This window comes from Mus caroli, unplaced genomic scaffold, assembly GCF_978045245.1.
Source record: "Mus caroli unplaced genomic scaffold, Mus_caroli_1 scaffold_16, whole genome shotgun sequence".
Classification (NCBI taxonomy): Eukaryota; Metazoa; Chordata; class Mammalia; order Rodentia; family Muridae; genus Mus; species Mus caroli.
Window position 1 is genome coordinate 71,926,837 of NW_028227271.1, and position 15,223 is coordinate 71,942,059.

At 40.3% G+C, this 15,223-nt stretch overlaps 1 protein-coding gene across 4 annotated transcripts in view; it reads right to left on the minus strand.

The window, feature by feature from the left end:
• The window catches only part of Sema5a (semaphorin 5A), a 460,555-nt gene that overhangs the window by 156,153 nt on the left and 289,179 nt on the right, over window positions 1–15,223 (minus strand). For all 4 annotated transcript variants that reach the window (XM_021182965.3, XM_085832019.1, XM_029469705.2 and 1 more), the window contains one exon: window positions 7,983–8,045. In XM_021182965.3, the coding sequence (XP_021038624.1) occupies window positions 7,983–8,045 (63 nt within the window). The remainder of the gene's footprint in view (window positions 1–7,982; window positions 8,046–15,223) is intronic.

Sequence of the window (15,223 nt, forward strand, 5' to 3'; positions counted from 1 at the left end):
CTGGGGAAAGGAAAGGAACCTTCTACCCAGCAAAGAACAGCATTAAAGGCCTCAAAGAATCACACAGTCGCTCATGCCAGGGGTGAGGACACCAGAACAAAGAAAGCTAGGAGTTTACCATGAAAGGATCAAAAGGAGGATAAACACAGGAAACTGAGGCCTGTCTGTTTGAAGCATCTCCACCTAGACCTTCCAGAACACAGGGCTGAGTGTTCTTGGTGAAATGAGTGGACACACTGTCATGTTAATGAAGACTGGAATGGAAAATTACAAACGGTGTACAGGGTGCAGAGTGCATCCATTTCCATTTGCTGCTCTTTGAATTGTTTCAAGAACAATATGAGATGTAAAAGAATTTTTTTTTCTTATAGCAAGAGGCCACCCCAAGGAGAGTCTCACTAGAGAGAACAACTCTGCTGTAAACAACACGGCCAAGGGAAAATTGTTCCAATTGAAAAGATGTGACCCACTGCTGATTTCTGCAGACCCGGCAAAGAGAAAACATGCAATCCAGTCAATTATGAAAGAGAAGGGAGCAACAGAGATAACCAACCAGGGTGTTTATGCAAATCCCCCAAATAGAAATCCAGTGTTAATGAAACAGAAGGCTGTCACCTTCCTAAAGGCATGTCCCAAGCCTGGTAGAGAAATGGGAGGTCAGAAGGAATGTGGGATGCAGAAATATCTAGAGGCACAGAAAGCTCAACTGGTCCTTTAAACCAGGAGACAAGGGGGAGAAAAAGCAGGAAACTGTTTCAACTGGAGCAGAGGGTAATGGGGCGTGCTCTGATAATTAGGACTTTGTGAAAATTCATTAGGCCTTGACCAGTTTTTCCCAACTGAGTTTCAGGAAGGAAGGAGGTCATGGAGAGGACGGAGGTGGCCAGAGGAGGATGCCAGTGCACCATTCATCTTTCTGACTTGATGGGAGGCAGACACCCCAGAGGGCTTGTGATGAATGGAATCTATTGAAGGCCATAGAATATATTCTAGAAGACCTCAGTTATATGGATGCCCATCCTCTTGGCATAGTAGAGGTCAGTGAAGAAGGCTGCGAAGTCACCAGGTAGATCAAATCAAGCTGAGCTTCCTTGCAGGCCATTTAAGTATGACATACAGAGGTGGGCCACATCTATATATCTTCATCATAGCTCACCCATGGCTTAGGTCAGCTCACAACCTTCCTCTGTGCTTCTCTTAACGATTCTCTCCTCTTTAATTGATGGGCTACCACCTCTGATTTGAAAAGAATTGGGTGTGAAAAATGTATTCTTAAAACACTTTTTTTTTAAAGAAAGGCTGAGACAAGTTCAAGTAAAAAAAATGCAAAAATAAAAAGGAACAAAGTAGACATATTTAGCATCGAGTCACAGATGCATCTCAGGGTCAGAAAGTTGAATTTAAGAATGAACAAAACTGGCATAGATTACCAGCATGGTAACAGTCAGTTAATGTCAGCAGCAAACTTATCTCCTTATAGGTTACTTGGCCTTGCTCAAAGTGGTACTTGGGATCAGCACTTTGAAATATGGGCAGATGTGTGGTTAAATGATACTTCAGGGGGCTCTGAACTGTTTTCTCTTACAGAGAAGCGTATTGAAATGTCTATGGTTTCCACATTTTATCAACATCTCCCCTTACTATCCCACTTCTTTACTGTGGAAACGGATGAAGATGACTTATTGAATTCTGATTCTCCAGCAGACATAGGGCTGGAGGCCCTATCTCAGAGGCCATCCAAAGCCAGCTGCCACATGGCCTCTGTGATTGGTAATCAGAGTCATTTGTTTGGATAATTCTACTTCAACAGTAAAATGGCACATATGTGCCTGTGGTCCATGCATGGATCAGCTTGGTTTTTTTTTTTTTTTTTTTTTTTTCAGAAGATCCTATTTCAATTGGTAGCTGGAAAACATAGTTTAGTTGCAGAAAAGACTTCCTAATGGGGAATAAACAATACCAACTTGGGATCATGGGCACAGCCTTCAGGCTTCAAGCAAGAAAACGTGTTTTAGGAATCTTTTATTTTGAATTATCTGTTTTATCTTACAACATCTCATCGTTTCCTCTTCCCCTATCAAATATGTTGTGCTTATCAAAGAATGTATAGCTATGTGCAGATATGACTGTCAAGCAACTTGAACCCTCTAGTGCCCCCTCACAGCACATGGACCACTAATGAATTCCAAAGAGGAGAGAGCAGAGTCGGAAGCTGACAGCTTTATGTTACCCACAGTGCTCTCAGAGAAAACAAACTGTCTTCCTTTTAATGATATATTACCTTTATGGACATTTCAGGTGATGAAGAGGAATAATATATATCTGTGTATCTATATTTGTGTGTATGTAGGAATACATGTTTATGATGCCATCCAGAATCAACTCTTCATAGGAATATAAGGATGCTCAAACCCTTCGTACTAAAAGATGTAGAATTTGCCTCTAAGCTTCACATATCTTGCTATAGGTTTTTTCATCTATTGATTTTTTTTAGTACTTATATAGTATGAATGCTATGCAAACAGATCTTTTGTTATTTACAGAACAATGTAAAGAAAAATACTTTTAGTTAATAAAAATCACACACATAGAGCACCTGATAAGCACAATCTACATAAGGTGCCTCTGTCCAAGATGAAGGGTCTTAGTTCTTAAAGCAATTGTGTAGCACAGAGGTGGATCTAGTGTATCCTACACACATGGTGAAACTGACAGCCATTCCAAACATCAGCATTTCAGGTAACAATGTCAGCACCATGCCTCCAGGCGGAAGGCAGCATGTCTTCCTCTCCTTAGCCCCTAGGAGTTGGGCTCTTTAAAAGCATACTTTGACTTTGACAGCCGAGAAAGCAGAACTACTGGACACAAAATGAGTAACAATAGACAGAGCTTTGGATTCTAATCCAAATTCTCCCACTGATTAGCACAATAATTCTAAGAACTTAGTGTCAAAACTACTGCAATGAGATCATAAACAAGAACATTTTGAAAATTATGAAATGCCATAAAGGCACAAAGTAACTCTTTCATTCCCTTAATAATTACTTATGTTTCCTTTGTGTAGTCCTTAAACGCCACAGGGGGTGGCGGGGGTGTGGGGGAAGGAGGCAGCTGAGTCCAGACACAAGAACCCACAATAGACAAGGCATTCTTGTTAGATGCTGAGACAATTGGCTATTTGTGTCTAAAATAATATTTATGTGAAATGTATTTAAAGAGTTCTACAGTTTGATTTCAGTAACACATATTTCATAGACAATGAAATGCAATGCATCTTGTTATACTGCTCTTTTGCATCAATAAGAATAGATTCTCTCCCCAGCTTTAATGTGTGTGGAGCACTGGAGCCACAGTGAGTGGAAAAATCTAGAAGTAAATTAAAGGTTGGACTTTATTCAGAATCCGCAATCTCAGCATCTACTTCCCTTGCAAGCCTCCATCAAAGGTTTGGGTAACTTCTCATGACCTTGGCTCCCTAGATTATAAATCTCATGCCCCTACTCCATGGAAGGTGGCTTGCACTTGACCCAGCAATGTCAGGGGAGAAAAGTTGTCATATTTATTATCCTGAGCTCAGCAGTCAGTTGAGGAATGTTCTCGCTAGAGAAGAAGTGGGTGCAGGCAGTAGCTCCCTACAGGTTCAGCCACCTCCTTCCAGATATCATATCTCAGTGGCTGCGCAGTGAAATTCAGTTTGCCATATAGCACACACAAGTATAGCATACACAAATATAGCACACACAAGTATAGCACACACAAGTATAGCACACACAAGCATAGCACACACAACTTTTCGGGAGAGTAGGAACAAACTGAGTTCAGTCAAAATGCCTCCATGTTTTGCATTTTTTAAATGTCACATTTTCACATTGTTCTTTTTATTACAGGGAGAAGGGAGACTTTGTAATTCTGCGCACATTCCCAGAATACTACAGCACAAGCAAATTTATTAAAGTATTTGAATTTTCCTTATAAATTCATGACCACTACGAAAAGCCTGAATTCCATTCCTCCAAAGAGATACTATATTTTAGTCAAATGGAAACATTACTTGTCTTATATCCTAGAATCTGTCAGCCTGGAGATCTTTGGGATGCCTGAAATCTGAATTCAGGGACGGCACATTGATAGCAGTCTTGGTATGCTTTCTCCCTTTCTTAGACATTACTCTGCTTTTGTTCTTCTCTATGTTCTGGAAGCTGAGCTTGGGCTCCTCACTGGACAGTAATCATTCCAGTGCCCATTTGAGGGAAGAGAAAGAGTGAACTAAGGAAAGAGGACTTTTTTGGGTAGGGAGATAAGGCATCCTTTGCTCTCACCTCCTGGACCAGGCTACAGTGTTATCTATCCTGACATGTTAATGATGCTCTCACCTCCTGGACCAGGCTACAGTGTTATCTATCCTAACATGTTAACGATGCTCTCACCTCCTGGACCAGGCTACAGTGTTATCTATCCTAACATGTTAATGAAACTAGCACCTCAGTTTGTAAACATGAGTTCCTGGTTTGTTTGTTGTTGTTGTTGTTGTTTGTTTTTGTTTTTTTTTTTTTTGGTTTTGCTCTGTTTTGTTTTTGTTTGTGGCCTTACTTTTACTCTAGACTGTCTCCAATCTTCCAGGGACTCTAATGTTCCTAACTCAGCCTCTCCAGGAATAAGAATCATAGGCAGGGATCAACTCAACAAGCAGCCACATAAACTAAATTCGATTTCACTGGAACACTGCCTTTTAAAACTCTAGATAAATTCATCATTAAACTTAATGCAGCCTAAAATAAAACATAATTGATCTTGCATATAATATATAGTGTATGAAATTTATCTTCATTTATTTTAATATATGTCTTAAAGATCCAACACAAACAGTTATAATTACCATAATTACCAAAATTTGCCATTACTCTTAATCCATTAAAACCAAAATATATGAAATATAATAGGATGATTTGATGTAAGTACATTTGTTTTCATTTCCCTTATTGGTACTAGGAAAACTCGATTTTGTGTATTGAAAATTGGTCCCTTCATTGGATCAGGAGTGTATTCCTACTGGGCATGAATAATACTATTCTAACAAATTTATTTAAATTCTAAATACAAAATTAACCATAGGTCACAGTTGGAGGTGAAACATAGCCTGGTGGGTTCAGTTGAGCAATTTCCCTAAGTAGCAATAATACACGAGAAAATGAAAACTAGCTGAATGCTTTGATTAGGGGTTTGTAGATAATGCTGCAGAGACACCCCAGAAACCCCATGGCTCAACAGGTCTTGGTGTTCTTTTTCTAAATCACAAGGACCACATAGAGACTAACCCTAACCCTAACCCTAACCCCTAAGCCTAACCCTAACCCTAACCCTAAAGTCCAGGAAGAAGAATAGAATTAACTTTTTGAAAGTCTGTTAACCAAATATGTAAGTAGATTCCTGGTGCAATATATATATATATATATATATATATATATATATATATATATATACTTCAGGGGACAGGAAAAAAATGAACAATGCAAAAATTTCTAATTTATGTATATTAAATAAATGAAAGCACAGATTCCCCCGATAATGTCGGGAACAGATTTGGTTATGTTGGGTTGTCATGACATGGTGGGCACAGGTAGATAAGGTGCTAAATCTACTGTATGGAAAGAAAGGATGAAATCTTGTCCCCATCACCAAAAGCGGTGAGGATGATCAGTGGAATACCTTAGTGTATTCATTTACTCATACGCTATTGCTAACTTCCACCCTGTGTGCCAAAGGCCTTCAAAATGGCACACGAGCCATAAGCAAACCATTGCCACAGCTCGTGGTTCAGGGCTGGATGATTAACACAGCTTCACAGGGCAAAGACCGATGGCCACAGGGATTTCCACGACTGATAACTGATGGAATGAAGGTTGGAACACCAAACCTGTGCCCTAAGAGGTGAACCAGGCAGTCAAGGAACAGTAGTCATGGAAACAGGGGACTGACAGGAGAGAATTCTCAGAAGAGAACAGGGTTCTCCTGAATGCGAGGACCATATGGGGGTGGAGCCTTCAGGTCTGAGGTTATCAAAATCTAAACCAAAATCCACATTTACAGACACAGACTCAGTGACTTGTCAACAAAGTCCACCTCGGGCTACCTGCTTCCTGGTGCAAATCCATGACCCAGAAAATAAGAAAAGAAGTAAGAGAAAGTTGCTGAAAGCAGAGTGAAGACAAAAAGGAAAGGCCACGGGGATGGGGGTGGGGTGGGGTGGGGGTGATACCAAAGGAGGAGCAAGTTTATCCAGGTTACCAGCCAGCTCCCAGGCCTTGTGCATGGTGACAGTGTCACCAGGCTGAAACCCTGGAAAGAAAGTCCAGTGTGCCCACCAGTGACCAGTGACTTTCACTATCCCCTCCTGATGTAGCCCACCTGCCTCAGCTGATTGCTTAGGATACAGGGTTTCAGGGACACCTATAGGAACTTTAGGAGAAGGTGCCCATCCCCTCAAGACTGTGACCTTCCCTAGTAAGGGGAAGACCATGACGTGTAAGATTCAGGAAACTTCCAAGGTTCATGACCCCACTCCCTGAGGTTTGGGAGATGTCTGTTCATGACTCCTCAGGAAAAGTTGCACAAGAGAATGGTTCATGCTCTGAAAACCTGGCTAGTGGAAATAAATACCAGTTTTATGACATATCCACTGTATGGAGCCTCAACGTCACAGGGAGGCGGAGGCCTTGGCCACATAGAAATCACCAAGCATAACTGGGTTTTATAAAACTCACTAAGCAGGTTACAGAGTCCTCTGGTGTGCTTTTATTTATACCATTATACACCCATTTATTTGGGAGTATTTCATATTCTGGTCCTTTGCAACCTGGAGCTAGTATTATAGCTTGGTAAATTTTTAATGATTTAGCTCTGAGGTATTTCTGATGATTAAATATCCTTTGATAAAGAATGTCTATTAATTTCTAGATTCTTTCCACTATTCCCTCCCCCTTCTCCTCTGCCTTCTTTTTCTCATTATTTCATCCCTCACTCTTTCTCTGTATTCATGTATTTTATCCTGGCTAAGTTTATGATTTATTACTACTATGTTTTCTTCTGTACCGCTGAGATCTGCATCATCACCCAACTCTCAGAACCACTCTCCTAAGGGGCAAGAAGCAAGTACCATAGCCAGAGGTAAAGACAAAGCATTGTGCTCATTATTGACATGCCGTCGAGAACCCCTTGCTAACCACTGACTCTACTGGATTGGTCCTCATGCTCTTGGCCCTAAGGTCAACGCTGCCCCTCTGCATGCACCCACATTTCCTCATGAACTAAAGTGTAGTCAGCCTTGGAGAGGCAAAGCCACTGACAGAACCAGAGCTGCAAGGCAGTTTCCTCAGGAAAGAGAAGACTCTTCTTCAAAAGACAGAGCGAGTTCCTGGAAAGATAAAGTCCTGTGCATGTTACCAAACCCTCACTGTGTGGGAGGTGTGAATGGGAGCGAGACAGTGCACTCCCATCTTCAAGTCTCAGTGCACTATGTATGAGAATTTGGGAATGTAGACTTCAGCACTGATGGAGATAGAGGAGATCATCAAGAATATACCTCAGGTAATTTTGATGCAGTGATTCTATTGAGCAAGTATCCTATATTTGTTTGGTACATACAAGGCCCTGCACTCCTGGTACTGCAAACATAAGATAATACAAGTATTCAACTACTGTCTGTAGTCAACTACAAAATATAGGACAGGCAAATTAAATACTATTTTAAAATTATTTCCTACATGTTTCTAAGGTTGTCATAGTTTATTTTGAATCTTATATAATGACTGAAAGTACAAATTAGGTCTTAGCTTGCTTTCTGACCCTCTGTGAAATGCCTATTTATTGTGAACATTTCCACTAAATTTTGAAACATGGAACATATCCTCTTTATATATGCCTTAGATATGTTATACACAGTCCTCAGTGCACAATGGGGTATCTGTATATTTCTCTGTCCTTACCTTTGATTTGCCCTTGCTGTAACAGGCCTTCTTGGTGGCTTCGTCACACTCCCACTCCACAGCCTGCAAAGAGACCAAACAAAAGTTAGGGCCTTTTCCCAGAAAGGTGGGACATAATTGGGTCCTGGTGGCTAGATTAGATCATATCAGCTCATCCTTGTGCCAGCACCTTCAGTCTGGCATAAAATTAATACCAAATACAGGGCATCCAGTCATGGGCTTACATTCAACTTTCAAATTAAGACATTTAAAAGACTTGTCCTCTTTAGAGTCTGCTTCACAGTCAAAACAGCAGTACCTTTAGTCACAGTTACTGGTAAACAAGATTGATTGCCTCTGGGAAACAAGGACAAGCTCCCAGCAAAGGAGACCATGAAGCAGAGTCACCTGAATCATTCAAAACCATAGAGCTTATTGCACAGTGTGTCATGCATCAACACTCATGGATAATGCCAGGTATAACTCTGCATATTCTAGCTACCACAATCCTTGTATACATGCCAGTCAGAGCACGACTGGTCCATGCCCAGGACACTGGGACTGTTTTCAATCTCCTCACCGCCACTAGCTCGATTTAAAACCATGATGCTTCATACATTACAAACTTTTCAAAGCTAATTCATGCTAATCAAGTTGACTGGTAGATTAGCATGTCTAGTCCCATAGAGAACTTTGATACTTAAGATGATAACGCCAGTTTTGAAGACAGAGGTGATTTACAACTTAAGTTTGTGAGTCATTTAACACCAGTTCAAAGACTGACTTTTGTTCTTTTCTACTATTTTTGTGGTATGTAGACTTTTTATGTGGGAAGTCTATATATTTTTTTCATATCTTCTTTTTGTAATTTTTTCCTCTAGCTGTTAAAATTAGATTTCTGAAGATTCAGTTATGGACCAGTGACGTTATTTTCAGGAAATCTTGTGAGGAACAATCTTTTTTGGGTCAGAAAATGTCAAAGAAGTAGCTACACTCAACCCAATATAAACCAAAGTAAAAAAAACATGCAGGAAAATACCAGCCTCCACCACCTGCCAGGAAGAATTGTTTCTCAAGTTTCCAAACCTAGGAGAATATAAGGTCAGGCTGCTGTTGCCAAACACTGATACACAACCAAGGCAGTCATAACAACTGTAGCAGGATGGCTCATCCCTCTCAACAAACACGAGGCAATGAGAAAACAATCCACACCAAACCCACTTGGTGTTCCACAAACAGGAACAGTGCCATGTCTGTTTATTATGATCGTGTGGAATCATCAAGAATGCAGTCGTTATTGACGACCTCTGATAAGAGAATGTGTTATTTCTGAGATCCTTTCCTGGGTCAGGGTGCCATGGGGGCAGTGTCTCACACAAGAACTCCCTTGGATTCCATTCAGGACAGCACATATTTCCATCAACAGTGAAGATACCAGCACAGAGGTAAGAGCTATACGCACAGCACTGTGACGTGCAGACTCCAAAAATGAAAATAAACTCACTGCTACCCTTGTGTGAACTTTAATAGGCTTCTTTCTTACATCTGTTTATAGAAAACTCCCTGTTGCACCTTTGCTCTTATTTAAATATATAACAGAATCAATGAGCTGATACATTCCTTTAGCAACAAAGAACTCATTATGAATTTAAGCTTTTATTACCAAAGGGGTTGATGTCATTGAACAGAAAAAAGGGTTCTGGTTACACAGCTATGAGCGCTTCTGTATGGTGAAACACTTCAGCAGAGGAGGTACCCACAATGGCTCTTGTTGAGTTGGTGCTGTTGTTAAAGTTAAATATTGGAGAATGGAGAGAGAGCTATGTTAGTAAAGTGCTTGGTATGAAAGCAATGCAGGAGGGCAGGAGTTTCAGCACTGTTTCAAAAGCTGGGTGTGAGTGCACTTGCTTACAGTCCCAGTTCTGAGGAGGTAGCATCAGGCAGGGCTGCCTGACTGCCCCGGTGGTCTAGCTTCACCAGGGAGTTTTAGGCAAGTTAGAAAGCATGGTAAAAAGAAAATAAGATACTTTCTCTAGCTCCTTCATTAGGGGACCTGTGTTCCATCCAGTAGATGACTATGAGCATCCACTTCTGTATTTGCCAGGCACTGGCATAGCCTCAAAAGAGATAGCTATATCAGGGAACACAGGGCCCCTAATGAAGGAGCTAGAGAAAGCAACCAAGGAGCTAAAGGGGTCTGCAACCCTATAGGAGGAACAACAATATGAACTAACCAGTACCCCCCAGAGCTGTGTCTCTAGTTGCATATGTAGCAGAGGATGGCTTAGTCAGCAATCATTGGGAGGAGAGGCCCTTGGTGTTGTGAAGATCATATGCCCCAGTACAGGTGAATACCAGGGCCAGGAAGTGGGAGTGGGTGGGTTGGGGAGCAGGGGAGAGGAAAGGTATATGGGACTTTCAGGATAGCATTTGAAATGTAAATGAAGAAAATATCTAATTAAAAAAATAAGACCCACCAGGGTAGGTGGTACCAGGGTACCAGAAAAATGATACTCAACGTTGGCTCTACCACCCCTCTGTCTTCCTCTCTTTCTCTCTTTTTTCACCCTCTCTAACCTTGTTTCTCTGTCTCTGGCACACACACACACACACATACAGACAGAGACAGAGAGAGACAGAGAGAAGAGACAGAGACAGAGAGACAGAGAGAGAAACAGACCTGCATACATCTCATACAAGGACACATATGGAGACACACATGAAATATATGGTGATGTATGTGATGTATGTCTGAGAAGAAGGATGATGAGTTTCGAGTCTGCCTGGGCTATAGAGGAGTTATGCTTAGGAGGAGTGACCTGGTGGGACCTTAAACAGATGGCTGAGGATGGAGCCCATGTCTACCAAGTAGGAAACCTGAGGGGAATGCAAAAAAAGGGAAAATATGAATAGTCTCCTGAATAAACACCAGAGGTCTGGGCAGCAGGGTGAGCCCCAGGATTAAGAGAGAATATGAATCAAATGCCATCAAAGTTCTTAGATCTCCATGCTGCTGTTGCTGCTGCTGCTGGTAAACAAACAGCTTCTCAAATCTAGCGGGTGCTCAAGTAGCCTTCACATTTTCAAGATAAATATTAGCCAAGGACAAGGAGTGAAAAGAAATTGCAAAAAGGAAAAGAGTATGAGTTTTCATAAATATTTCATTACTTTGTCCAGAATACTGAAAAACAGCAACTACTCATACATGTTTATTAGACAATAGTAAAACAGGACCCATTGATGTTTCTCTGCCTTGAAGTCGAGGGGAAGCTTTGAGAGATCCTGCTTCTCTATCAACCAGACTCAAATCCAGACTTAATTAGAAAGCACAGCTCTTCTAAGGCCTCAAATTATTCATGAAGAGAGGGAAAAGGAAATTATATATTAATGGTGGGAATATATTCACCATGAGAAGATAGTGAGGAACATATGTTATTAGGTATCGCACAACTGTATAAGACATGAAGCTGGAAAGGAGACTCTTCTAGATTTACAAGAGGATTAAGAGTTCTGGATTAATTTCATAGCAGTTTTCTTTTCGTTCACCAAACTAGACTTTACTTTGCTGGTCTTCTGGCAGCTATGGAAAACATGTTTCCACAGGAGAAAACCAGAGAGGCAAATGGAATTATCTGGCATTAATTTGTTCTTGAAGTTTCTACTCTTTTTGTTCAAGCTCAGCTTCCCGTGGAGCTCATTGCTGTCTCTTATTGTAAGGACCTGTCCTTGTGGATGAAAGACCTTTGGCTCTAACTTGATCCTAGTCTCACTGAAGCTGGTTATTTGTACGTGTATCATTATTGTGCAGCAAAGCCTACAATTGACGTAGGAACTGTTCTATATACTTGCCTTCACATTCACTCTAGCTATGTTTGGGCTCCCCGCCCCCCTAACCTATTTTTCTGGCAGTCAAAACAAATGCTAAGGCACTTCACATTTCCAATGCCAGTACAACTCAGTCATACATTCTCAAAATTAAAAAAAAAATCTTGACTTTTAGTTACCTTTTTTCTTTTCTACTACAGGAGAGGAAAGAAACACAAATATTCTATTATTCAACGTTTAATGTTCATTAGACATGTCAGAAGCAAACATAAAATAATAGTAGTGGTAACTTGGATACTAATGGAATCAATGATCTTGAAGATCTACATTTCTAAAAACTTAGGTTTCCTAGAGGTAGCCCATTTTTCTATAAAGACACATAAATATCATTTATGATATGATATGTGGTTCTTACATGACATCTCTTTTTCAGTTAATATTCATTAAATATCAACTAAGTATACTACATCCTGCTAGGTGGATGAAGATAGATAATATGTGTGCAATAAATTTGTGAAATAAAATTATTTCAAAACCTTAAAGAAAAGAGTTTACTGCATACTTGAGAAGAGCACACAGCAGCACCTGCATCCTTCTCCTGGTACAGTAGCTTCATGTGGTGTTTCTCAAGTCCAATGGTAATGCTTGGACTGACAGCATTCTCAATCAATATTTGGCAAGTGGCAGTGCTACAACCACACCAATAGAGAAGCATTCAGGACAACAGAACACTGATTTTTAGAACTACAGAAACCCAGGGATGTAAAAAACAATCTGTTATTTCACAGTAGACTATAACATGTCTCCTCATTCTGCACAGAGACAGGCTCCTGTCATGACAAATGGAGCTGTGATCTCAAGAGTAAGTCAGATGTTGGGGAGAAAAAGATTGGTTCCTTTTATGTACTTCTTCCATACATATAAATCCACAGTTCTCAGAAGTGTATAAACAAATCTGTGTATTATCACATTCCACAGCAAGAGAAGTTAATTAGACTGGGATGAGCAGTGGTGGATGCTTTTCATAACAATGAGGAGAACAACATTCCAAGCAGATGGGCCACTGCTCTTTCAGCAGATGGCTTTGCTAATTAGATACTGGCAAAAGATAACATTTAAAAAAACTAGTTTAATTACACAGCACCAAAAATTAACAACCACCTGAGGGCTTTGTGGGGGTGTGTGTGGTTTTCATATGTTTGCATTCATATTCTTATGCCATGTATTTCTGTGACACACTGGAGAGTGTTACATTGTCACCACCATTATAAACAAATTGTCAGGGACTGTGGGGCCATACCTTTGTTCAAAACAAGCAAAACTAAAATGAAACTCAAAACTAGTGGGGATTTCACAGTGTCTGAATAGATCATCTTTCTAGCCAACCTTGACTTTGGTTGTCTTCACTACTTACTTTCATTTGGCTGTTATGTCTATTCCAGAGTGACATAAATCTAACTGTACAGAGGTAAAATAGTTTAGTCACTTTGGTAGAGCTGTCCAATGCTCAACATTGTCTTTATGTCTAAGGTAAAAGGCGATTGTTCATTTTCAAATGAATCCATAGCATACTTGCCTCCCTGATTATGTCAGAGAATCCAGTTGTTTCCCATGGGCAGTTCCTCAAAATCATAAGGTGACAAAGGAACTAATTTAACTAATATCTTCTTACAAATATCTTTCTACAAAAAAACCTAATATCTTGTTTTTAATTCTTATTGCACCAACATCATTATGCAATTCAGTGATATATCTTATTCTTAGAGCACTGGTAAGTATTAAAGTATTTTTAACTACTATACATTGAGTCCTTTATTGTTCTTCACCTAATATCAAATCAAAATCACTTTGGCTAAGTGCATAATGGCTCCAAAAATGTTGAATGTTCCTCGTGTATTTGTTTTCTTAATTAGTAAAGATAACACTGTAGTTTTCCCCAGGCTGTATGAAAAACTGTGTAATTTTAACAAAATAAACATGGTCTTACAGATTTGGAGGCTGAGTGTCTTAAAGCGGGGCAGTAATGGGTTGCTCCTTTAGAAACCGAGAGGACTCTGCTTAGGCCACTGTCCTAGCCTTTAGCAGGGAAAAGGTCTTTGGTATTCCTTGGCTTGCACTTACAACAATTCTCAGATAACACAAGGTCTTCTGTATTTGAAACAAAATTCCCTCTTCTTGTAAGGTCACTAGCTACTGGATCAGAGCCCAACACAAATCAGTAATGACAAGCTCATACTAATTATAGTACATGTGCAAGATGTATTTCCAAATAAGGTCACAATTTGAGATTCGTATGGGTTTTGACTGGGGTGGCTAATAGTAAACCCAGTACCATGTCACATTTGAACTGACAATGACATACCAATAAGGGTGATTGCTCTGGGTGAAATTAATTCCCAAGTCGAATGCAATAACTGATAATTCCTTGACCTTGGATGCACTAGTGACAATAGACGGGGGGTTTACACATTTATCTTACTTAGCTGTCTATAATTCGTGTAATAAGCACAATTGCTATATGATTTTGGATGAAGGTACTGTCTGGGTATTTGCCAAAGTCCCACTGATTTTAGGTGGTTCACTAACACTGAAATTTCATGGCTTGGATTTGTGCCTATCCTGTCCTGCTCCTGGAACAGTCAAGTTAAGTGCTTCTTGGTTATTTGGCTCGTGTGGTTTCTTTGTTTCTATTTGCTGTGATTCAGAAAAAAGAATACATACCTAAAGCATACAAATTTGTGCATGTCTAAGGTCAGAGCTGTTGGCATTCAGTATATATTAATCACAAGATCCATTGATTCACATGTCATAGAAGGTATTCATTTTTAAAACTCTGGACCCACTCACAGAACAAGTATTGATTTTAAGCAGCTTGTGATTCATCTAATGCAACAATTGCCTGGCCAGGGTGTGACCTACAGAAGCTGGGCTGGTTTTAAGAACTCAAACACAGACTGATTTTGATACGATAGCAGAGTTCTGTTTCTTCCTAGATGTGAGAACCCATCATTGCCACCCCCATTCCACCAGCAATAGAAACCAAAGATACCTAGAACATCCTATCATCTTTCCTACTGCCTCTGTCCATTCTGCTCCAGATGACTTATGGTTCTTAGCATGGCCATTGAAAGCAGCTCTGATTTGGACAGCCTAGTATGTAGCCTGTGGACTACCTCATTTCCTTTCTGGAATTGCCTTACTCAAGGAGCCCATACAGACATGGCCTATGCCTCCTGCAAACTTATGCTCACCTCTTTATAATCATAAACATGTGTAAACTTCGGTCTGCGATGGGGATTTACTTCTGTGGAAATCACTTGTGCAGCACGTTGGACCTTTTCTTCACTGGAGAATTTACCAAAATCAAGCCCAAATCCCAAAGACAAAAGCATCTACCTGTCTCTCCTGTCTTCTAAAAGTCAAACTGTGCTTGGTCA